Source organism: Armigeres subalbatus, chromosome 3 (genome assembly GCF_024139115.2).
Source record: "Armigeres subalbatus isolate Guangzhou_Male chromosome 3, GZ_Asu_2, whole genome shotgun sequence".
In the NCBI taxonomy this organism is placed as follows: domain Eukaryota; kingdom Metazoa; phylum Arthropoda; class Insecta; order Diptera; family Culicidae; genus Armigeres; species Armigeres subalbatus.
In genome coordinates this window covers 405,091,997-405,115,829 of record NC_085141.1, presented here as the reverse complement: position 1 = coordinate 405,115,829, position 23,833 = coordinate 405,091,997, and the positions used below count along the sequence as shown (strand labels likewise).

The 23,833-nt window shown below is 46.8% G+C and overlaps 1 protein-coding gene across 4 annotated transcripts in view; it reads right to left on the bottom strand.

The window, feature by feature from the left end:
- Positions 1-10,743: 10,743 nt before the first annotated feature.
- LOC134227044 (fasciclin-3-like) overlaps positions 10,744-23,833 on the bottom strand; it is a 311,319-nt gene continuing 298,229 nt past the window's right edge. For all 4 annotated transcript variants that reach the window (XM_062708246.1, XM_062708248.1, XM_062708249.1 and 1 more), the window contains 2 exons: positions 11,593-11,842; positions 10,744-11,217 (listed from right to left, as the gene is read on the bottom strand). In XM_062708246.1, coding sequence (XP_062564230.1) covers positions 10,999-11,217; positions 11,593-11,842 — 469 coding nt within the window. In that variant the 3' untranslated portion in view covers positions 10,744-10,998. The remainder of the gene's footprint in view (positions 11,218-11,592; positions 11,843-23,833) is intronic.

Sequence of the window (23,833 nt, the reverse complement as noted above, 5' to 3'; positions counted from 1 at the left end):
ACTGTTTTAAATTAAATTGCTCCTAGAATTTTTGAGAAGAGTTTTAACAAATTTCCCGTTTGCTTCCCCGTGCAATTCTTTTCAAATATCATCCTACGACTTCTTCTTCTTCATGTAACCTTTAATCGTCAATATATGTATGATAAATCGTTTGTAAAAGCCGCAAGGTAGGCAATTATAATGTGCTGCATCAAACGAAAATCATAAACAGTATTTTGGCAGCGCTTCAAATATTGTCTAAAGAAAGTTTTGAATAATCGTGCTGCTATACTAAAGAAAATAGTGAAAAAAATTAATTATTGCGTTTATCAGTTGAAGAAGTGCATGAGTTTAACCCTAGCGTAATGCAACTAAAGTATGCTCGATACACTTTTTCAAAGAAGCATGGGTGAATATCTCTCTACAGAACGATTTAAATACTTTCGCTAAATTCAAGACAAAATTTTCAAAACGACTTATCTGCTTTTGTAAACAAAGATTCAAACGACGATTTGACGAATCTGAGAGCTCTTCCACGCAAACCAATGGTGTAGGTAGCGAAAACCTTCAACTACATATTGGTGGTGTTGGTTTGCGTGGGAGAGCTATCAAATTCGTCAAATCGTCATTTGAAAACAAAAAGCAGATAAGTCGTTTTGAAAATTTTGTCTTGGATTGTTGATTAACATTTACTTCTCGTTGCCCTACTGCTTCGAAGTTCCGTTTGTCTCGTTCGTAGTTATCGCTCACTGACATTTCGTCATAGCCTAGTAGTAAGTAGAACTACTTTCTCGCACTTAGTCATATTAGCTTCACTTATTTTTAGTACAGTCAATACATCCTCAAAAATTGCTTCCCTCGTATCGATGTTTGGAGTCGGAGTGTCCGGAAACAGGACAAAGGAATCTTCATATCTCGACGGACAATCTCATATCCCGGCTGACTGTGGTACCTATGAATCAAAATGGAGTATGGATTTAAAGCTCAATCTGAGTGCGGATATGATGGATAAAAATAGCTTTCGATAATTGTAGAATTTCAAAGTCAAATGATGTTTAGTTTTCAATCGCTTAAGGTATTTTTACCTCAACAAAAAGGCCATACAAACTGAACTTCTTTGGCTCCGAAACAACTTTTGTTTAAGCTCCTAGAATCGAGTCACTTTGATTCTGTGTCAAAATTGTATAAAAATCTGACTCTGTAATATTATCCTAATGACTCCGAGCCTTTCAATGAATTTATATGTCACTGATCTGGTTGGTGCCTAGTTTTTGTAATTGTTGTAGAGGTAGCGGAGGTAAAGTGAACAGGCGGGGTAAAGTGGGTAACGGCTTGTTTATCCCCTGTTTATGGATTGCTCGTAATATGTTCCATGCTACATCATAAATTAAGCATTTCATGCTCTCCGAGCTATTTAAAATCATGAAATATCTATTTTACAGTTAGATTTTAGCAAAATTCTGCGCGATTTCGCAAAAAGCTAGTTTGATGTTATTTCTGCACTGTTGCATTTAAGCCATGAAAACTCTGAGTAAGTGGTTCTAAGCCAAAATATCGTTCACATCGTTCATTTGGCTTGTTATGAAGCGGAACTGGTTGATGGAAGACAGTTTATTTTTTATTTTTTCGTAGTTCAGGTGTTATTTAAAAGCATGTAGCTTTGGGGGTAAATTGGTCATGTCGCCTGGGGTAAAGTGAGCAATGTTCTGACAGAGAAATGGAGACAAACTGGCTCAAATTTCAATCTTAATCGGTTCGGTTGACAGTGGGCTCATCAATCAGGAGGTAAAGAAAAGGGGGATCTAACCCTTTACGCTCCACACACACATTTTCGTACAATTTCGACATTCCTGAGCGAATATTTCCATAAATACACCTCTTTCATGGAAACATCCATATCTCAGATGTTTGTCATCCGATCTGTGATATCCATATATCAATCAACTCAGTAAAAACTCTAGTTTCTGTAAAAGAGTATAACAAGCGCCAACATTCCATCCATTTTAATAATAGGCGCACAAAATCTAGCATTTTTGACATTCCCTCAAATAATTCGGAATTTCTCCTGAGGCCAGAGCATGATGTTCAACCCGTTTTTCAAAACTAGATGAATTTCCTGCCGAACCATACCAAAATCAAAGGAACCTGGTAATATTTCACAGAGCAATGGTCAATTGAATATTGAAAAAAACTGGCCCTATTATTTTGAATAAGCCCGGTACGTCTGCTTGTCTGTGATAAAATGAAGGGCTTATACCTGTTAGTCAACATTTTAAATATTATTAAGAATATATATTTGGTTTAAAATGTTTTGATCAACTTATTTGCTTTATTTACAATATTGTTCACTTTACCCCACCGCCTGATAAGCATATGCGGTATTTCGAAAAATTCTAAACAGGTATTCGAAACGAAATTCCGCGGAATTTGAGTATGGCGAAATCCGATTTTCTAATTTCGTTTCGATCGTTAAATTTTAAAAATTTCGACAGCAAAATCATTCTTTTAACGTAATTTAACGGAATTTCGCGGAATTTCGAAATTAATTTTTAATAATTTCAATTTCTATATCTTAAAAAAATTCGGCTGCGCCGCTTAATAAAGCCATTCAAACTCTACTTAATATTTTATACATATAAATTCTTTCACTAAATCTCACTACGTAATACAATTCTGTATCTTCAACAGAAAAGCATTCAGCTTGCAACTTGAAAATTTCTTAAAAGTGTTCAAGTATAAAACGTAATGCATATTTTTTAATTTAAATAATATTGTTCAGTGAAGTAAAAATGTTGTTGTGTTTGTGTATGTAACGTGTAATGTGTTATGAGGTGTTTGTTCGATTTGTGCTCTTCTAGTTGTGGAAACTCTTCGATAAGCGAAATAATCCTCACTGGACTACTGAGTATTGTCCGTTTTCCGTTGTCCTTTGAAAGAAAAATCGTATCAATCGTACCAATGTCTGTCACAATCGTGGAGTACGTTTTCCGTAGTGCAGTTTGTTGTTAGTTTGGACGTGCTGCTGTTTTTAATAGTTAATATTTGGCAATAATCGTAAATGTCTGCGTTCGAGTTGTTGGCATAGAATGAGTAGGGGAAAGAGGGGCAATATGCCCTAGCTAAGCAAAGACTGCTTGAATGTCTTAGCTGTAACGACTTTCATGGGTATTTTTACCTCATGCAATAGTTAAACAATATAGCTATCTAATGCCATCTTAAAATAGTAGAGAATCTTAATCATGTCGGAAATATTCACATTTCAAAAAAGCGCTGCCGGAAAACTCATGAGGAAAAACGCCTTCTAACTGGCAGCTATTAGGGAACAACGCACCACGCGTCTGCGAATCAGCAATTTTGGTATGGACAGTGCGTGGAGACGCGTAGTTCATTGTAGGTTAGTTTCCTAGGGCGTTTTGCCTCGCCAAAATGTTAGATGTTTCATCGAAAGTTGAAAATTTCGGTTTCTCCAACCTTCCTATCTGTTATTTTGACAAATTTTTCCGCCTAACTTACATAAATTTAGTTCTAGTTTCGTGCCCTATTGAGAAATGGCTGGATCGGACTATCGGACTATGGACTCAAAAGTTATGGCAAAAATACTGTTTTACCATAATACACCAGAAAGTCACCGATGCCGCAGGTGGATTATTCAGGTTTTTTTCTAAATAATTGACTACATCACTGCAAGTAAAATAAAACATAGATTTTTTAATTGCAGATTTAATTTTTTATGGTGATTCGAGTGTCCGGAGGATTTGATTATCCAGAGTGAAAATGAAATCGATACTCCGGATAATCGAGTGCGACCTGTATTTGGAAAATTCTGTACCAAATTAATTAAGTTACACTGGCATGGCGATCACCTCTTTAGAGCTACCGACTGAATAGTAACAAGGCAGTCTCGATTGAATTGTTATATCATGTCCTAACTCTCATATTATTGCTAAAATCAGCAAATAATTGTATTTTTTTTTTACTAAAATTAGTTCTTCATTTTGCTGAGCTGCAGAAATGCGTGGCAAATAGACTGTTCCACATAATCCGGGAGGTTGACCACTGTAAACTAATGCCTACTTGCAGATAGCATGAAAATGTTGCTAGAGTCAGCGCATCCCAGGGATATTATTGTTAAGGTTCAACTTTCACCGCAGCGCACATTTAATAAAAGTTATGTCCTACTGATGCCGGAAAGGTCAAGGGCTGGGAGGGAGTTCTCGATACTACACATCAAATAAGTATATACTGTCGTCATGCAACAAGTAAATTTTCAACAAGAAAAAACAATCAACGTAGGCGCCACATGAAATGACTAAATTCTGTTTTGCGTGTTATTGTTGTTATATTACCTTCGAAAATTTGCTTGCCGAGAGTTTCGTTTTCGGCTCACACTGACAGCTAAATTTCGGCTCGGCTTGACACACACATTTTTCGTATCTGTTTCTCCCTCCCAGGTCAAGGGTTATAAAATATAAATATTAAAATGAAAAAAATAATCAAAATCCTCCTCGGATCTGTTAAAAAATGTTTTGAAACTCCTTTTATTTTTCCATTTTTTTTGTTGTCGCATCAAAACTTTATTTTAGAGAAAAAAAATCTAGGCGGCGCAATTTTTTTTTAAATATTTGTATCGACCTTATTTGACTCTAAAAATGTTAAACAAAATTATTTCCTCCGCGTTTTTTTTTATTCCTTTTTTGCATTATCTATATAATGCTAAAAAAAACTTTTAATAAAAATTCCGCGGAAAAAAATTAAATTTCGTTTCGTTTCGTAAAATTTCGAATCAAATGAACCCGGATTTCGTTTCGTTTCGAAGTTTCGGAAGAAAATTTGAATTTCGTTTCGTTTCGTTCCGATCCAACAGTAGCATTTCTAATTTCGTTTCGTTTCGTTTCGTCAGGAAAAATAGTGTTATCGCATACCCTTACCGCCTGACCATTTTACCCATCCCAAAACAAAATTGAACTATTTTGGACTAAATTTAAATGTTGAAAATAACATATTTAAATATTTTTTAATTTTTTTAAATAACAGGCTATGTTAACCAATAAGTTAAGCTTAGATACACCTACATTGAAAAATGCAATTTCTTGATAGCCATTTGATAAACAGCAGCAGTTCTTATGGTGCTCAATTTACCCCAGCACCCCTACCTACTTCTTTCTCGAGTTTCTGTATTCTTAAGTCTTTTACTTGGAACAAAAACCAATTAAAAGGAAGGTGAAATAAGAATTAACTGTATACGTAATTAATTGCATATTATTCGGAAACTCAGCCGTACTAAAACCATTTTTGTTAAATATCTTGGCTGTGCATATGCACAGCATATGTTTCGAAATGGACAAATTGATATGAAATTTGCGAAAACCTCTTCCAACCTCCAACCTCCTACTCTTCGAGTCCCTCCAAGACACGTGGATTCTTTTTCGCAAATTTCATATCAATTTGTCCATTTCGAAACATATGCTGTGCATATGCACAGCCAAGATATTTAACAAAAAATGGTTTAAGTACGGCCGAGTTGCCGAATAATATGCAATTAATTGTAATCAAGTGTCGGTCTTTCACCGTCATTAGTCGTCTGAGTACACGCGACCGCTTACGTTAAAGGCAATCAAACTCATCAAATGCTTTAGCCAAGCAAGCCTTTGGCACAGCAGAGTGCGATTGAATTCGCATTCTATACCGTTCCGCCCAGACAGTTACTGGGGGGCATGGAGTGCGATCCTCTCGTTTAATAAACAATGTGCACTCGCTTGGCTGTGGATATACAATAGTAAAGCGCATGTGGAGATTGGACAAATCAAGCATCCGAAAGATATTTTGATTTGCAAAAAAGAGCTAACCGTGGTGAAGGTTGGTACTGCATTCTGATGGCTTTTCCGCAAACGTGACTTTTAAGTGGTCTTGTTGTGTAGGGGTTATCACGCCTATCTAGAGAGTAGGAGGTTGAGGGTTCGAGTCCCTCCAAGACACGTGGATTCTTTTTCGCAAATTTCATATCAATTTGTCCATTTCGAAACATATGCTGTGCATATGCACAGCCAAGATATGTATACGTAAGTTACAAATTATTTTATTTAATTTAGCTCTAGATCCACTTTTCGTTGGCGAATCATTGGTGTGGATGCTCTTGATGCATTGGATGCTTTTGAAGAGGTATGGAGTAAAGATCACTAGAAGAATGGTCATTTGTGAAGCATTCTGATATTACAATAGCATCACATATAAGGTTGATGTTGTTTTCCGGACAATCGTTTGTCCCACTGTGTCCAATAATCGTGCTGCAACGGTCAGGATGATATCTTGATAGCCCGATGGATTTGTCGGATTTGTGTTCTTATTTATCTTCTTCTTCTTCTTCTTCTTCTTCTTCTTCTTCTTCTTCTTCTTCTTCTTCTTCTTCTTCTTCTTCTTCTTCTTCTTTTTCTTCTTCTTCTTCTTCTTCTTCTTTTTCTTCTTCTTCTTCTTATTGGCATTACATCCCCACACTGGGACAGAGCCGCCTCGTAGCTTAGTGTTCATTAAGCACTTCCACAGCTATTAACTGCGAGGTTTCTAAGCCGAGTTACCATTTTTGCATTCGTATATCATGAGGCTAACACGATGATACTTTTATGCCTAGGGAAGTCGAGACAATTTCCAATCCGAAAATTGCATAGACCGGTACTGAGAATCGAACCCAGCCACCCTCAGCATGTTCTTGCTTTGTAGCCGCGCGTCTTACCGCACGGCTAAGGAGGGCTCCATATTTATCTTATTTATCTTTGTTAGCGTCGGACGACAGAACAAAGATAGAAACAAAGGAGCACGGATCAAGAAGGCTAGGGCTGCTGGGGGCAGCAGGGACTATGTCTAAGGACTTAACGACCCCTCCCCACGGCCTCTGCGAGTTAGGGGCCTGTCTAGGACGTGGTGGAGCTTGGCAGCGGGCTCTGTTTAACCTCTACAAAAAGATGCATGTGTCCGCAAGCAGGCCCTATCAAAGCGACCGTGTGACGCTCAAAGCGCACAGCAGCCCAAGGAGTCCCAATTGGCACATCAGGATCAATGCCAACGACATCCTGATTATGGCATTCTGGCCGCGTGTTAACGGAACTTGGCTTGGAAATAGTAATATTATGAAAACGAGGGCTGGCAGTCTGACATTCTACTCTCTTAGTAAAGCCGGGTGACACTGACTCGAAACGGCGAGTAGGCTAATAGCTAGGGTGTTTTACGTCCCCTAAAACCGCGGCGCACCTTGTAGCGGTACCAGCCAGCCTGTGCCATTGGCACAAAAGACCGAAAATCCCAGGCAGCTGGTCAGTAGGGCAAAGCGGAAGTCGCATCTCGACCCGCAAAGAAAGCTAAGGACAGACGCGAGGCCTTGTTAGTGAAAACTGGTAAGGCAAAGTACGCTAAAGTCCTTAAATCGATGAGGGCGGCCGAAAAGCTTTTGGCGCTGGGTCAGGACGTGCAAAGTGTCAGATACACCAAGATCGGTGAAATGATCTTGTTCTTAAACGCGGAGTGCAAGCTAGTGGGACTGACTACAGAAAGCTGGTCTTGGGTGACGGCGCCGAGGTGAGGTCGTTGGGGGTGGAAGTGACCCTCCAGTGCAAGCAACTGGACGAGGTCACGAACGCGGACGACGTCGTCTCTGCCATCAGAGACCAGTGCGGTACAGAGGTCGACAAGACCTCTGTACGCCTAAGAGGCGGTCCCTTTGGCACGCAGGTAGCCTACCTTAGGTTACCGGTTGCGGAAGCCAAAAAGGTAATGGAGCGAGGGAAGTTGAAGATCGGCTGGTCAGTATGCCCAGTGAGCAAACTCCAGCCGCCTTCAGTGGACAGGTGCTATCGATGCTTAGAGTTGGGACACAAATCCTACAACTGTAAGGGCCCAGACCGTATCAACCTGTGTCGTCATTGTGGTGAGGAAGGGCACAAGGCGCAGGAATGCTATAAGGCACCAAAGTGCCTCATCTGCGCCAGCAAAAAGCAAGCCTGTAACCATGTTAAGGGTGAGTCTTCGTGTCCCATCGGAGAGAAAAATAAGAATAAGCCGTGCAAGCCACAGCTGAATCTTAACCACTGTTCAACTGCCCAGCAGCTGTTGTGGCGGCTACTTGAACGACGGGACGGTACCCGATCCAAGAGGAGGTAGACTTCTTTGCTGAGGGTTTCGCGATACCTAAGATCAATGGTATGTTCTATTGTAGCTGCTATGCCCCACCAAGGTGGCCTTTAGAACAGTTCAATCAGATGATATATAGGCTATCGTCTGACCTAGTGGGTCGTAAACCGGTCGTCATAGAAGAGGTCAAGCGTTATTAGAGGCGCTAGCGAAGCTCGACGCAGTGATAGTCAATGATGGTTCCGCTCAGTGTTGTAAAATGTCACTTGCATTCGTTTGTATATTTTTCCCAGGACTTTTTTCAGAAATAAACTATCAATTCCTGAGGTATGGCGAACTTATAGCGCTTAAATGTGCCTACAACTTTGTCTAACAAGTCATTGCTGTAAATATGTAATCTGAGGCGTGGGAGGCAAAATGTCATTCAAATGACATTATGTCAAATGACACGTGACATTTTGGAGAGTTTTCACTTTCCAGCTGCGGATGTTATATTTAGAGTAATGTACCCTTGGATAAAAATATAGCCCTACTCAAGCGTTATGAGTACATCTAAAATTCTGAAGTAAATTTGGCTTCTGAAGAAAGTTATGAACAAATTAGTCAAATGACATGTCAGAAGGAACGGGTTCGAGTCATGGATAGATGTAACGTTTGTCAGTCCTGGTCTGGTCCAAGACTTGGACTGGAAGGTGGATGAGGGTTACACCCAAAGTGATCACCTAGCAAGTCGCTTTAAGATAAACTATGGCGTGCAACATCCGGGGATCTGGGGCTGGAGAACCAATCACTTCGATAGCGAAGTTTTTACTGCGGCACTGAGACTGGAAGCCAACACTGAAGGTCTAAGCGGGGATGCGCTGGTAGCTGTCCTATCAAGCGCGTGTGACGCCACCATACCGTGGAAAGCCTTGCCGAGAAATAGCAGATGGCCGGTATACTGGTGGAGTCCTGAGATTGCCTGTCACATGGCTAGACGAAGGATGCAACGTGCCTGCACCAAGGATGAAAGCGCGGACCGCCGTGAAGTGTTTTGAGTTGCGAAACTGGCCTTTAACAAGGCCATCAAGAGCCGCAAGAGAGCGTGTTTCGTCAACTTATGCGAAGGTGCCATCGCGAATCCGTGGGTGACGTCTACAGGATAGTGATGCCCAAGACCGAAGGGGCTCTTTACTTCCCGAACAGTCCCCGAATATGTTGGCGAGGGTTATCGAGATACTCTTCCCGTCCCTGGTCTCTTGCACCGCAACCGCAAGGCAATATAGGTGCGGCCGAAATGGTGGTTCCGATGACGAGCGAAGAGTTACTCACGGTGGCCAAATCCTTGGTAACGTACAATGCTGCAGGGCTTGATGGAGTTCCGCTCTCATGGACGCAATCATAGCGAACTTGAACATGTTCAGGCCAGCTATGCAGAGATGTCTTAACGAGTGTAGATTCCCGGATGATAGAAAAGAACGAGAGAGGACAATCTGTCTTATTGACAAGACGGACAAGTTGCTAGAGAGGATCATCCTCAACAGACTGACACCGTACTCAGAGGGTACGAATGGCCTTTCAAGCAATCAGTCCGGTTTTCGCAAGGGTAAACGTTGGACGCCGATTTAATACGGTGGCAAAGACCGCTGAGATAGCGATCCAACAAAAAAGGCGAGGTATTCGATACTGCGCGTTAGTGACACTGGATGTGAATAATACATTCAACAGCGCAAGCTGGTATGCCATCGCGTTCTCGTTAAAACGGCTTAGCGTGCCTCGGGTCTATACCGGATTTTGGAAAGCTATTTCCAGAACCGTGTACTGTTATACGAGACCGATGCTAGTTAGAGAAGCGTGCCTATTGCCGTAGATGCTCCGCAAGATTCAATACTTCAATACAATATGTTCTGATGCTAAAATTAAATGTATCATCATTGTTGCCACTTCCTTTTGTTCTCAGTTTACTGCAAAATTTGCAGCCTTTTTAGTCTTAAAATAATTAATTCATTTATACAGCACTGATAACTTCATTTTGGCGGGCTATATTCAGCGATTTTCTCTCTTAGAGTGAGCTATCACGTGCTTTTTTTGATCGGAAAACCGTTCCCTCAGACCTCTTACATCTTAGAAGTGGGTACGTCAAGTTCATTTAGTGCCTCACAATGTTTTGTTATGTTGCCAAAACATAGATTCGAAACTTGGATCATTTCATTTCATTTCTTTCAAAGACAATAAATTCAATAACCGTCTTAATCGTTTCGTAATGTATTTTATTGAGTAAAATGGTTGTCAAAATAATAAAATTACATAGAAAATTGCCAACAAGCAAAGCTCTCGTTTGCCTTGTATAAAACCTAATTTAAATGTTCCTAAATCTAAAACAAAATACAAACTGGTATCCATTAACCATGGACAGAAAATTCACTTTTCCTGTTCACTTCACGTCCAATTAAGTACATCAAATAACGAAATCTTAAAAGTACTTTTGCGCGTATTCTGTATGTATGTGAGCGTTCAAATTCTATTTTCAGGTATGGGGTCGTACACTAATTACGTAAGCACTTATGGGGGAGGGGTCTGCCATTTTCTTACGCTCCATCTCACCAAAACATAATGTGTATGGGAAAAATCATACAAGGGGAGAGGGGGGTCCGAAAAACCCTGAAAAATGCTTACGTAATTAGTGTACGGCCCCTATCTCGGCTGCGTTTCACTGACTTCCTATGCGTAAGAGATTCCTTATTGTGGGTTGTGTAGCTGGGGAGCATGATTTATTAACGCTTAAAGATTTCCAAAGAATAAAAATACATAAACAAGCTACTGCTGGGACGGGGAAAAAAGCGTCGTGCACTGACAACGATGGCCAAAGTGGTTCGTGGGAGAAAATTAGCTTGATTGAGGAGGCAGCAGCCCGATGGCTGTTTACTTCTTATCACCGGACGATGGGGCCGGGCTGGCCTTTGTGACAGATCGTTCGCCGGTTTCCTCATTCACCACTACCGGTCCGGATTGTCCTTCATTGTTCTGCACGTACAGGATCTCCGCATACTCGGTGGATTCGGCCGGCTTCGAGACGTAGCTGTGCTCCGCAGGAGGTTTCAATTGCAGTTCGGCATAAACGAGCGTGGCTGGTTCATCGGTCTGTAAATTGGGGGAGAGCAGTAAACAGAACGATATTGAATGTTTGTCTGATTTCGACGGTTATTTCTGCATGGAATTGATGAGGGTCGATGGAATACATTAAATTGTGGTTAGGTAGCCGGATGAATAGCGTTCAGAGTTTCCAGAATTCCATAATAAGGATTATTGTAAATTGTGAGGGTACTTTGAACTATGCTTTTTTTTCTAATGATACTGTCAATTTCAAGCTGTTTTCAACCCACAGGTGCTTTCCGAAATCGGATCTCCTCCTACATGCAGAGCAGCGCGCCGCACAAGGGAAGCAAACCCCAAGCGAACCCCAGAGAAAATACCAAGGAAAGGAATCGACATAATTGGCCGCATGATACAACGTACCTTGGAAGCAGTAGGTGGTGACCGTTTGGGGGCACCGGGATCCACCATGGCGTAATCCTCTGGGGCAACATCCTCCTCAGCCTGTGCCCCAGTAACACCGCCACCAGACTGACTGGCGATGAGCTCATTATCGACAATTTCTTCCCCACCTGTCGAGTCTCCTAGCTCGGCTCGCTTTCTTCCGAACAGGATCTTGAGCCGCTGGGTCTTGGTAATTGGCTGTTTCACTTCAGCGCTTTCGGTGTCGCTCCTATATTGCGGGGATAAAAAGGGAAAAAATGGCAGGAAAAACATGGTGAGAAATTGAATCAAACTGCGGGTAGAGTCTACCGAGTGTTCTCCAGCGGTGAACACATCCAGCAACAGACACAAAAATAACAACAAAAAGCATTTCCTTGAACTGCGTTGGTAAGATTTGTGATTCAACGAGGAATGGGCCGTTTGTTGAAGGATCATCATCATCATCGGCGTCTTCGTCGTCGCATTGTCTATCGCCATAATCAGCATCAGTCAATCGCAGGCAATTCATAGCTTGGACCGTAATGCTCCGCAAAGACGACGTCGCAATTGAATGATGTCCTGTCGTGTGATTTGATGGAACTAATAAGACACCGATTGAAATTTGATTCGAAGCAATTATCGGTGATTGGTGGGGTCGTCTTGGGAGTTTTCATAATGGAACACAATTTGTACGCCCGTGGCCGAGGAAAGAAAACATCGTTTTCTGATTTGTGAGATGTCGGGGATATTTTTATTAGGGTAGTGAGCTAATTCCAGTCGCAGTTGACACTGCTTGGTGACTCTAACTAATTTATATGTAACATGTATTTTTGAGTTCCTACTTTCCATTGCGTACATTTTGGATATATGCAAATTGGATATTCTAAGTTTTTCTATTCAGTCTGGAGCTTAGACCTGTTGATCTACTAAGTCAATTAGGCTCAGTAAAAAATCAAAGACAATCCATGGTGTTCATATAGGCCTTTAGCAGTTATGCGATTTAGATCTTAGATCTTATTTCACAAAATCATTCCAGGGCTCGGACCAATTTGTTTCGCAGGTCAACTACGCTTGGTAAAAATCGAAAGTGACTCTTTCTTATAAACCAGGTCCCTGATTATTATCTGCATGGTTGATGGTTTAGAAATTACCGAATACGACGTTCTACATTCTCCAAATCTTTGCAGTTAAGATCAATTATTCCACCATGCCAATAGCGCTAGGTACAAAACCGATAGCAAGTTATGTCCATTTGAGTCCGTGAAGACCATGCATATGAACAGAAATTCTAAAAACATCATATTTGAACAAACAAAGATTGTAAATCGTAAGCATGGTCGAGAGTAGCCTGAATATGATGGGTTGCTATCGATTTTGTGCCGAGTTGACTTGGTCTAACTCATCGGAACTCTTGAATGATTTTAAATATTTAGAACATTCTATATTGACATATCTACACCATGAGTTGCTATTGGCTATGTATCGAACCCAGTTGCCTTGGTAGACCAGACGGTCGATTTGGACAGATATAAATCGAAAACCATGCACATTATTTCTGAGCGCCAATAGCCAGATATAATGGATTGCAAGCTTTGTACCAAGCACGGTTGACTTGAAAAATGAATTGGAATGAGATCAAAATGATTTGGAGAATTGAGAATACCCGGTTTGATATCTAAACATCTAAATCGTAAATCATGCGCATGGCCTCTGAGGGAATGTATGGACACCTTCTTCTTCTTCTTCATGAACATATTTCGAGTACTTATTCAACAGGACGTATGTGTTTTTGTAAATAAAGATTCAAAAGTCGATTGATCCAATCTGATGGCACTCCCACGCAAACCAACACTACCACCAGGTAACCGAAGGTTTCCCCTATCTGTGGTGATGGTTTACGTTTGCTAGCAGATTGGATAAATCGATGTTCTAAAATTTGTTTTAAAAATCACATACGTCCTTTCCCTAGCAGCACAATCCACACCGATTTGGTTGCAGCAACTCAAATGTGACTAAATTCGGTTGCATATGGGTCACAGAAACTTTTGTGCAACATGTGTGCTACTCGGGTTTGAATAAGTACTCGAGGTATCAAGATCGTAAATCATGCACATGGTTTCTAAGGGCCTGTATGAGGCCCTATTGGCTTTATATTGAGCCCAGTTGATATAGTAGATCAAAAGGTCTGATCTCCAGAATTATTCGGAGAACTTAGAAAATACGGTTTAAACATATCGAAATCGTAAATGGCATGACATGACCTCTAAAGCATTTAACATCAACCTAAGGTACATGTACCATCCTTCTACGCCTTTCGGAAGCCGTCTTCAAGTATCTCGAAGGCCTCCTTTCAAGATGTTTAGAAGCCTACTTTCAAAAGGTTCGAAAGCCTCCTTTCAAGAGGCTTGGAGGTCATCTTCCAAAGGGCCTGGAAGCCTCGTTTTAAAAGCCTGGAAGGCTTCTTTAAAGAAAGTTGAAGGCCTTCTTACAAAAACAAAAAAACGGACGCCTCTTTAAAGAGACTCGGAGAGCTCAGAAGCCTTTTTCAAGAGGCTCAGAAGCCTCCTTTCAAGAGGCTCAAAGCCTCCTTTCAAGAGGCTCGGAAGCCTCCTTTCAAGAGGCCTCGGAAGCCTCCTTTCAAGAGGCTCAGCCTCCTTCAAGAGGCCTGAAGCCTCCTTCAAGAGGCTCAGCCTCCTTCAAGAGGCCCGGAAGCCTCCTTCAAGAGGCCTCAGAGCCTCCTTTCAAGAGGCTCAGCCTCCTTTCAAGAGGCCCGGAAGCCTCCTTTCAAGAGGCCCAGCCTCCTTCAAGAGGCCTGGAAGCCTCCTTTCAAGAGGCTCAGCCTCCTTCAAGAGGCCCGGAAGCCTCCTTTCAAGAGGCCTCGAAGCCTCTTCAAGAGGCTCAGAAGCCTCCTTTCAAGAGGCTCAGCCTCCTTTCAAGAGGCCTCAAGCCTCCTTTCAAGAGGCCTCAAGCCTCCTTTCAAGAGGCCTGGAAGCCTCCTTCAAGAGGCTCAGAGCCTCCTTTCAAGAGGCCTGGAAGCCTCCTTTCAAGAGGCTCAGAGCCTCCTTTCAAGAGGCTCAGAGCCTCCTTTCCAAGAGGCTCAGAGCCTCCTTTCAGAGGCTCAGGAAGCCTCCTTCAAGAGGCTCAAGCCTCCTTTCAAGAGGCCCAGCCTCCTTCAAGAGGCCTCAGAGCCTCCTTTCAAGAGGCCTCAGAAGCCTCCTTCAAGAGGCCTCAGAAGCCTCCTTTCAAGAGGCTCAGGAAGCCTCCTTTCAAGAGGCCCGGAAGCCTCCTTTCAAGAGGCTCAGCCTCCTTTCAAGAGGCTCAGGCCTCCCTTTCAAGAGGCCTGGAAGCCTCCTTTCAGGCGCCCCGGAAGCCTCCTTTCAAGAGGCCTGGAAGCCATCTTTCAAGAGGCCTGGAAGCCTCCTTTCAAGAGGCTCAGAAGCCTCCTTTCAAGAGGCCTGGAAGCCCCTTCAAGAGGCCTGGAAGCCTCCTTTCAAGAGGCCTCAAGCCTCCTTCAAGAGGCTCAGGCCTCCTTTCAAGAGGCCTCCCAGCCTCCTTCAAGAGGCCCGGAAGCCTCCTTTCAAGAGGCTCAGAAGCCTCCTTCAAGAGGCTGGAAGCCTCCTTTCAAGAGGCTCAGCCTCCTTCAAGAGGCTCAGAGCCTCCTTTCAAGAGGCCCAGGAAGCCTCCTTTCAAGAGGCTCAGAAGCCTCCTTTCAAGAGGCTCAGGCCTCCTTTCAAGAGGCCTCAGAGCCTCCTTTCAAGAGGCTCAGGAAGCCTCCTTTCAAGAGGCTCAGAAGCCTCCTTTCAAGAGGCTCAGGCCTCCTTTCAAGAGGCTCGAAGCCTCCTTCAAGAGGCTCAGAGCCTCCTTCAAGAGGCCTGGAAGCCTCCTTTCAAGAGGCCTGGAAGCCTCCTTCAAGAGGCTCAGAAGCCTCCTTTCAAGAGGCTCAAGCCTCCTTTCAAGAGGCTCAGAAGCCTCCTTTCAAGAGGCTCAGAAGCCTCCTTCAAGAGGCCCAGGCCTCCTTCAAGAGGCCTCAGGCCTCCTTTCAAGAGGCTCAGAGCCTCCTTTCAAGAGGCCTGGAAGCCTCCTTCAAGAGGCCCGGAAGCCTCCTTTCAAGAGGCCTCAGGAAGCCTCCTTTCAAGAGGCTCAGGCCTCCTTTCAAGAGGCCTGGAAGCCTCCTTCAAGAGGCCTCAGAAGCCTCCTTTCAAGAGGCCCGGAAGCCTCCCTTCAAGAGGCCCGGAAGCCTCCTTTCAAGAGGCTCAGAAGCCTCCTTTCAAGAGGCTCAGCAGCCTCCATTCAAGAGGTTCAGAAGCCCCCATTCAAGAGGCTCAGAAGCCTCCTTTCAAGAGGCTCCAGGCCTCAGCCTCCTTTCAAGGCTCAGAAGCCTCCTCCTTTCAAGAGGCCCCGGAAGCCTCCCCTTTCAAGAGGCCCAAGCCTCCTTTCAAGAGGCCCGGAAGCCTCCTTTCAAGAGGCCTGGAAGCCTCCTTCAAGAGGCTCAGAAGCCTCCTTTCAAGAGGCCTGGAAGCCTCCTTTCAAGAGGCCCAGCCCTTCTGGCCTCCTTCAAGAGGCCCGGAAGCCTCCTTCAAGAGGCCCGGAAGCCTCCTTTCAAGAGGCCCGGAAGCCTCCTTCAAGAGGCCCGGAAGCCTCCTTCAAGAGGCCTGGAAGCCTCCTTCAAGAGGCTCAAGCCTCCTTTCAAGAGGCCTCCAGAGCCTCCTTCAAGAGGCCTGAAGCCTCCTTTCAAGAGGCCTGGAAGCCTCCTTCAAGAGGCCTCAGCCTCCTTCAAGAGGCCTGGAAGCCTCCTTCAAGAGGCCTGGAAGCCTCCTTTCAAGAGGCTCGAAGCCTCCTTTCAAGAGGCTCAGCCTCCCTTCAAGAGGCTCAGAAGCCTCCTTTCAAGAGGCTCAGAAGCCTCCTTTCAAGAGGCCCGGAAGCCTCCTTTCAAGAGGCTCAGAAGCCTCCTTTCAAGAGGCTCAAGCCTCCTTTCAAGAGGCTCGAGAGCCTCCTTTCAAGAGGCTCAAAGCCTCCCTTTCAAGAGGCTCTGGAAGCCTCCTTTCAAGAGGCTCAGAAGCCTCCTTTCAAGAGGCCCGGCCTCCCTTCAAGAGGCCCAGCCTCCTTTCAAGAGGCCCGGAAGCCTCCTTCAAGAGGCTCCAGCCTCCTTTCAAGAGGCTCAGAAGCCTCCTTTCAAGAGGCTCAGAAGCCTCCTTTCAAGAGGCTCAGAAGCCTCCTTCAAGAGGCTCAGAAGCCTCCTTCAAGAGGCTCAAGCCTCCTTTCAAGAGGCCTCAAGCCTCCTTTCAAGAGGCTCAGAAGCCTCCTTTCAAGAGGCCTGGAAGCCTCCTTCAAGAGGCCTGGAAGCCTCCTTTCAAGAGGCTCAAGCCTCCTTTCAAGAGGCCTGGAAGCCTCCTTCAAGAGGCTCAGAAGCCTCCTTTCAAGAGGCCCAAGCCTCCTTCAAGAGGCTCAGAAGCCTCCTTTCAAGAGGCCTGGAAGCCTCCTTCAAGAGGCCCAGGCCTCCTTCAAGAGGCTCAGGAAGCCTCCTTTCAAGAGGCCCAGAAGCCTCCTTTCAAGAGGCCTGGAAGCCTCCTTCAAGAGGCCTGGAAGCCTCCTTTCAAGAGGCTCCAGCCTCCTTTCAAGAGGCTCAGGAAGCCTCCTTTCAAGAGGCCTGGAAGCCTCCTTTCAAGAGGCCCAAGCCTCCTTCAAGAGGCCCGGAAGCCTCCTTTCAAGAGGCTCAGAAGCCTCCTTTCAAGAGGCTCAGAAGCCTCCTTTCAAGAGGCCTGGAAGCCTCCTTTCAAGAGGCCTGGAAGCCTCCTTTCAAGAGGCTCAGGCCTCCTTTCAAGAGGCCTGGAAGCCTCCTTTCAAGAGGCCTGGAAGCCTCCTTCAAGAGGCCTGGAAGCCTCCTTTCAAGAGGCCTCAGAGCCTCCTTCAAGAGGCCCAGCCTCCTTCAAGAGGCTCAAGCCTCCTTTCAAGAGGCTCGGAAGCCTCCTTTCAAGAGGCCTGGAAGCCTCCTTCAAGAGGCCCAGCCTCCTTTCAAGAGGCTCGGAAGCCTCCTTTCAAGAGGCCTGGAAGCCTCCTTTCAAGAGGCCCGGAAGCCTCCTTTCAAGAGGCCTGGAAGCCTCCTTTCAAGAGGCCTCAGCCTCCTTCAAGAGGCTCAGAGCCTCCTTTCAAGAGAGCTCAAAGCCTCCCTTTCAAGAGGGCTCAGGAAGCCTCCTTTCAAGAGGCTCAGGCCTCCTTTCAAGAGGCCTCAGGCCTCCTTTCAAGAGGCCTGGAAGCCTCCTTTCAAGAGGCCCGGAAGCCTCCTTTCAAGAGGCCTGGAAGCCTCCTTTCAAGAGGCTCAGAAGCCTCCTTTCAAGAGGCCTGGAAGCCTCCTTTCAAGAGGCCCGGAAGCCTCCTTTCAAGAGGCCTGGAAGCCTCCTTCAAGAGGCCTGGAAGCCTCCTTTCAAGAGGCCTCAAGCCTCCTTTCAAGAGGCTCGAAGCCTCCTTTCAAGAGGCTCAAGCCTCCTTTCAAGAGGCTCAGAAGCCTCCTTTCAAGAGGCTCAGGAAGCCTCCTTTCAAGAGGCCTGGAAGCCTCCTTTCAAGAGGCTCTGGAAGCCTCCTTCAAGAGGCTCAGAGCCTCCTTTCAAGAGGCTCAGAAGCCTCCTTCAAGAGGCCTCAGCCTCCTTTCAAGAGGCCTGGAAGCCTCCTTTCAAGAGGCCCAAGCCTCCTTTCAAGAGGCTCAAGCCTCCTTTCAAGAGGCCTGGAAGCCTCCTTTCAAGAGGCCTCAGAGCCTCCTTTCAAGAGGCCTGGAAGCCTCCTTTCAAGAGGCTCAGAAGCCTCCTTTCAAGAGGCTCAGGAAGCCTCCTTTCAAGAGGCTCAGGCCCCTCCTTTCAAGAGGCTCAGCCTCCTTTCAAGAGGCCCAGAAGCCTCCTTTCAAGAGGCCCGGAAGCCTCCTTTCAAGAGGCCCGGCCTCCTTTCAAGAGGCTCAGAGCCTCCTTTCAAGAGGCCTGGAAGCCTCCTTTCAAGAGGCCTGGAAGCCTCCTTCAAGAGGCTCAGGCCTCCTTTCAAGAGGCCTGGAAGCCTCCTTTCAAGAGGCCTGGAAGCCTCCTTTCAAGAGGCTCGAAGCCTCCTTTCAAGAGGCCTGAGCCTCCTTTGAAAAGGCCTGGGAGACTTCTTTCAAGAGGCCTGGAAGCCTAATTTTAAGAGGCCTGGAAGCCTTTTTTCAAGAGACCTGGAAGCCTCCTTTCAGGGGTCCCCGAAACCTCCTTTCAAGAGGCCCAGAAACTTTTTCTTAAGGGGCCCGGAAACTTCCTTTCTAGAGGCTCTCAGGAAGCCTCTTCAAGAGGCTGTCGGAATCCTCCTTCAAGAGGCTGTCGGAAGCCTCCTTCAAGAGTCTCTCGGAAGCCTCCTTTCAAGAGTATCTCAGAAGCCCCATTTCAAGAGTCTCTCGAAGCCTCCTTTCAAGAGTCTCGGAAGCCTCCTTTCAAGTAACTCAGAAGCCTCCTTTCAAGAGGTCTGGAAGCCTCCTTTCAAGAGGCCTGGAAGCCTCCTTTAAGAGGCTCAGGCCTCCTTTCAAGAGGCCTGGAAGCCTCCTTTCAAGAGGCTCAGAGCCTCCTTTCAAGAGGCCTGGAAGCCTCCTTTCAAGAGGCCTCGGAAGCCTCCTTTCAAGAGGCCTGAAGCCTCCTTTCAAGAGGCTCCGGAAGCCTCCTTTCAAGAGGCCTGGAAGCCTCCTTTCAAGAGGCTCAGAAGCCTCCTTTCAAGAGCTCAGAAGCCTCCTTTCAAGAGGCTCAGGAAGCCTCCTTTCAAGAGGCTCAGGAAGCCTCCTTTCAAGAGGCCTCAGAGCCTCCCTTTCAAGAGGCTCAGAAGCCTCCTTTCAAGAGGCTCGGAAGCCTCTTTCAAGAGGCCTGGAAACCTCCTTTCAAGAGGCTCTGAAGCCTCCTTTGGGAGGCTCTCAGGAAGCCTCTTCAGAGGCTCTCAGAAGCCTCCTTTCAAGAGGCTGTCGGAATCCTCCTTTCAAGAGGCTGTCAGGCCTCCTTTCAAGAGTCTCTCGGAAGCCTCCTTTCAAGAGTATCTCGGAAGCCTCATTTCAAGAGTCTCTCAGGAAGCCTCCTTTCAAGAGTCTCTCGAAGCCTACTTTCAAGAGTCTCTCAGAAGCCTACTTTCAAGAGTCTCGGAAGCCTCCTTCAAGAGTCTCTCAAAGCCTCCTTCAAGAGGCTCTCGGAAGCCTCCTTTCAAGAGGCCTCAGAGCCTCCTTCAAGAGGCTCTGAAAGCCTCCTTCAAGAGGCTCTCGGAAGCCTCCTTTCAAGAGGCTCTCAGGAAGCCTCCTTTCAAGAGGCTCTCGGAAGCCTCCTTTCAAGAGGCTCCAGAGCCTCCTTTCAAGAGGCTCTCAGGAAGCCTCCTTTCAAGAGGCTCTCAGAGCCTCCTTTCAAGAGGCTCTCAGGAAGCCTCCTTTCAAGAGGCTCTTGGAAGCCTCCTTTCAAGAGGCTCTTGGAAGCCTCCTTTCAAGAGGCTCTTGGAAGCCTCCTTTCAAGAGGCTCTTGGAAGCCTCCTTTCAAGAGGCTCTGGAAGCCTCCTTCAAGAGGCTCTTGGAAGCCTCCTTTCAAGTAACTCCTGAAGCCTCCTTCAAGAGGTTCAGGCCTCCTTCAAGAGGCCTCAGAGCCTCCTTTCAAGAGGCCTGGAAGCCTTCTTTCAAGAGGCTCGTAGCCTCCTTTCAAGAGGCTCAGCCTCCTTCAAGAGGCTCCAGGCCTCCTTCAAGAGGCCTGGAAGCCTCCTTTCAAGAGGCTCAAGCCTCCTTCAAGAGGCCTCAGGCCTCCTTTCAAGAGGCCTGAAGCCTCCTTTCAAGAGGCCTCGAAGCCTCCTTTCAAGAGGCCTGGAAGCCTCCTTTCAAGAGGCCTCGAAGCCTCCTTCAAGAGGCCTGGAAGCCTCCTTCAAGAGGCTCAGGCCTCCTTTAAGAGCCTCGGAAGCCTCCTTTCAAGAGGCCCGAAGCCTCCTTTCAAGAGGCTCAGGCCTCCTTTCAAGAGGCTCAGGCCTCCTTTCAAGAGGCTCAGAAGCCTCCTTTCAAGAGGCCTGGAAGTCTCCTTCAAGAGGCCTGGAAGCCTCCTTTCAAGAGGCTCAGGCCTCCTTTCAAGAGGCCTCAGGCCTCCTTCAAGAGGCCTGGAAGCCTCCTTTCAAGAGGCTCCAGGCCTCTTTTCAAGAGGCCTCAAGCCTCCTTCAAGAGGCCTCAAGCCTCCTTTCAAGAGGCCTCAGAAGCCTCCTTTCAAGAGGATCTGGAAGCCTCCTTTCAAGAGGATCTCAAGCCTCCTTTCAAGAGGATCTCAGAAGCCTCCCTTCAAGAGGCCTCGGAAGCCTCTTTTCAAGAGGCCTGGAAGCCTCCTTTCAAGAGGCTCTCGGGAGCCTCCTTTCAAGAGGCTCTCGGAAGCCTCCTTTCAAGAGGCTCTCGGAAGCCTCCCTTCAAGAGGCTCTCGGAAGCCGCCTTTCAAGAGGCTCTCGGAAGCCTCCTTTCAAGAGGCTCTCGGAAGCCTCCTTTCAAGAGGCCTCAGGAAGCCTCCTTCAAGAGGCTCTCGGAAGCCTCCTTACGAGGGTCTCGGAAGCCTCCTTTCAAGAGGCTCTCAGCCTCCTTCAAGAGGCTCTCAGGCCTCCTTTCAAGAGGCTCTCGGAAGCCTCCTTTCAAGAGGCTCTCAGAAGCCTCCTTTCAAGAGGCTCTCAGAGCCTCCCTTTCAAGAGGCTCTCAGAGCCTCCTTTCAAGAGGCTCTCAGAGCCTCCTTTCAAGAGGCTCTCAGAAGCCTCCTTTCAAGAGGCCCTCCAAGCCTGCTTTCAAGAGGCTCGGAAGCCTACTTTCAAGAGGCTCGGAAGCCTGTTTTAAGAGGCTATCAGAGGCCTACTTTCCAGAGGCTCTCGGAAGCCCCCTTCAAGAGGCTCTCGGAAGCCTCCTTTCAAGAAGCTCGGAAGCCTCCTTTCAAGAGGCTCGGAAGCCTCCTTTCAAGAGGCTCTCAGAGCCTCCTTTCAAGAGGCTCTGCAAGCCTCCTTTCAAGAGGCCTCAGAGCCTCCTTTCAAGAGGCTCTCAGAGCCTCCTTTCAAGAGGCTCTCAGAGCCTCCTTTCAAGAGGCTCTCAGGCCTCCTTCAAGAGGCTCTCAGAAGCCTCCTTCCAAGAGGCTCTCAGCCTCCTTTCAAGAGGCTCCTGGAAGCCTCCTTCAAGAGGCTCTCGGAAGCCTCCTTTCAAGAGGCTCTCAAGCCTCCTTTCAAGAGGCCTCAGAAGCCTCCTTCAAGAGGCTCTCAAGCCTCCTTCAAGAGGCTCTCGGAAGCCTCCTTCAAGGGGCTCTCAAGCCTCCTTTCAAGATGCTCTCGGAAGCCTCCTTTCAAGATGCTCTCGAAAGCCCTCCTTCAAGAGGCTCTCAAAGCCTCCTTTCAAGAGGCTCTCAGAAACCTCCTTCAAGAGGCTCTCGGAAGCCTCCTTTCAAGAGGCTCTCAAGCCTCCCTTCAAGAGGCTCTCAGAGCCTCCTTTCAAGAGGCTCTCAGAAGCCTCCTTTCAAGAGGCTCTCAGGATCCTCCTTTCAAGAGGCTCTCGGAAGCCTCTTTTCAAGAGGCTCTCGGAAGCCTCCTTTCAAGAGGCTCGGAAGCCTCCTTTCAAGAGGCTCGGAAGCCTCCTTTCAAGAGGCTCGGAAGCCTCCTTTCAAGAGGCTCTCGGAAGCCTCCTTTCAAGAGGCTCTCGGAAGCCTCCTTTCAAGAGGCTCTCGGAAGCCTCCTTTCAAGAGGCTCTCGGAAGCCTCCTTTCAAGAGGCTCTCGGAAGCCTCCTTTCAAGAGGCTCTCAGAAGCCTCCTTTCAAGAGGCTCTCAGTAGCCTCCTTTCAAGAGGCTCTCAGGAAGCCTCCTTTCAAGAGGCTCTCAGAAGCCTCCTTCAAGAGGCTCTCAGGCCTCCTTTCAAGAGGCTCTCGGAAGCCTCCTTTCAAGAGGCTCTCAAGCCTCCTTTCAAGAGGCTCTCAGAAGCCTCCTTCAAGAGGCTCTCGGAAGCCTCCTTTCAAGAGGCTCTCAGGAAGCCTCCTTTCAAGAGGCTCTCAGAGCCTCCTTTCAAGGGGCTCTCGGAAGCCTCCTTTCAAGAGGCTCCCAGGCCTCCTTTCAAGAGGCCTCGGAAGCCTCCTTTCAAGAGGCCTCAAGCCTCCTTTCAAGAGGCCTGGAAGCCTCCTTCAAGAGGATCTCTGAAGCCTCCTTTCAAGAGGATCTCAGAGCCTCCTTTCAAGAGGCTCTCAAGCCTCCTTTCAAGAGGCTCAGGAAGCCTCCTTTCAAGAGGCCTGGAAGCCTCCTTCAAGAGGCCCGGAAGCCTCCTTTCAAGAAGCTCTCAGAAGCCTCCTTTCAAGAGGCTCTCAGCCTCCTTTCAAGAGGCTCTCAGAAGCCTCCTTTCAAGAGGCTCTCAGAGCCTCCTTTCAAGAGGCTTTCAAGAAGCCTCCTTTCAAGAGGCTTTCAAGAAGCCTCCTTTCAAGAGGCTTTCAAGAAGCCTCCTTTCAAGAGGCTTTCAAGAAGCCTCCTTTCAAGAGGCTCTCAAGAAGCCTCCTTTCAAGAGGCTCTCAAGAAGCCTCCTTTCAAGAGGCTTTCAAGAAGCCTCCTTTCAAGAGGCTTTCAAGAAGCCTCCTTTCAAGAGGCTTTCAAGAAGCCTCCTTTCAAGAGGCTTTCAAGAAGCCTCCTTTCAAGAGGCTTTCAAGAAGCCTCCTTTCAAGAGGCTTTCAAGAAGCCTCCTTTCAAGAGGCTTTCAAGCCTCCTTTCAAGATGCTCTCAAGCCTCCTTTCAAGAGGCTCTCGAAAGCCTCCTTTCAAGAGGCTCTCAGAACCTCCTTTCAAGAGGCTCTCAAGCCTCCTTTCAAGAGGCTCTCGAAGCCTCCTTCAAGAGGCTCTCAGGAAGCCTCCTTTCAAGAGGCTCTCAGAAGCCTCCCTTTCAAGGGGCTCTCAGAGCCTCCTTTCAAGGGGGCTCTCAGAGCCTCCTTTCAAGAGGCTCTCGGAAACCTCCTTTCAAGAGGCTCTCGGAAGCCTCCTTTCAAGAGGCTCTCGGAAGCCTCCTTTCAAGAGGCTCTCGGAAACCTCCTTTCAAGAGGCTCTCGGAAAACTCCTTTTAAGAGGCTCTCGGAAACCTCATTTCAGGAGGCTCTCGGAAGCCTCCTTTCAAGAGGCTCTCGGAAGCCTCCTTTCAAGAGGCTCTCGGAAGCCTCCTTTCAAGAGGCTCTCGGAAGCCTCCTTTCAAGAGGCTCTCGGAAGCCTCCTTTCAAGAGGCTCTCGGAAGCCTCCTTTCAAGAGGCCCT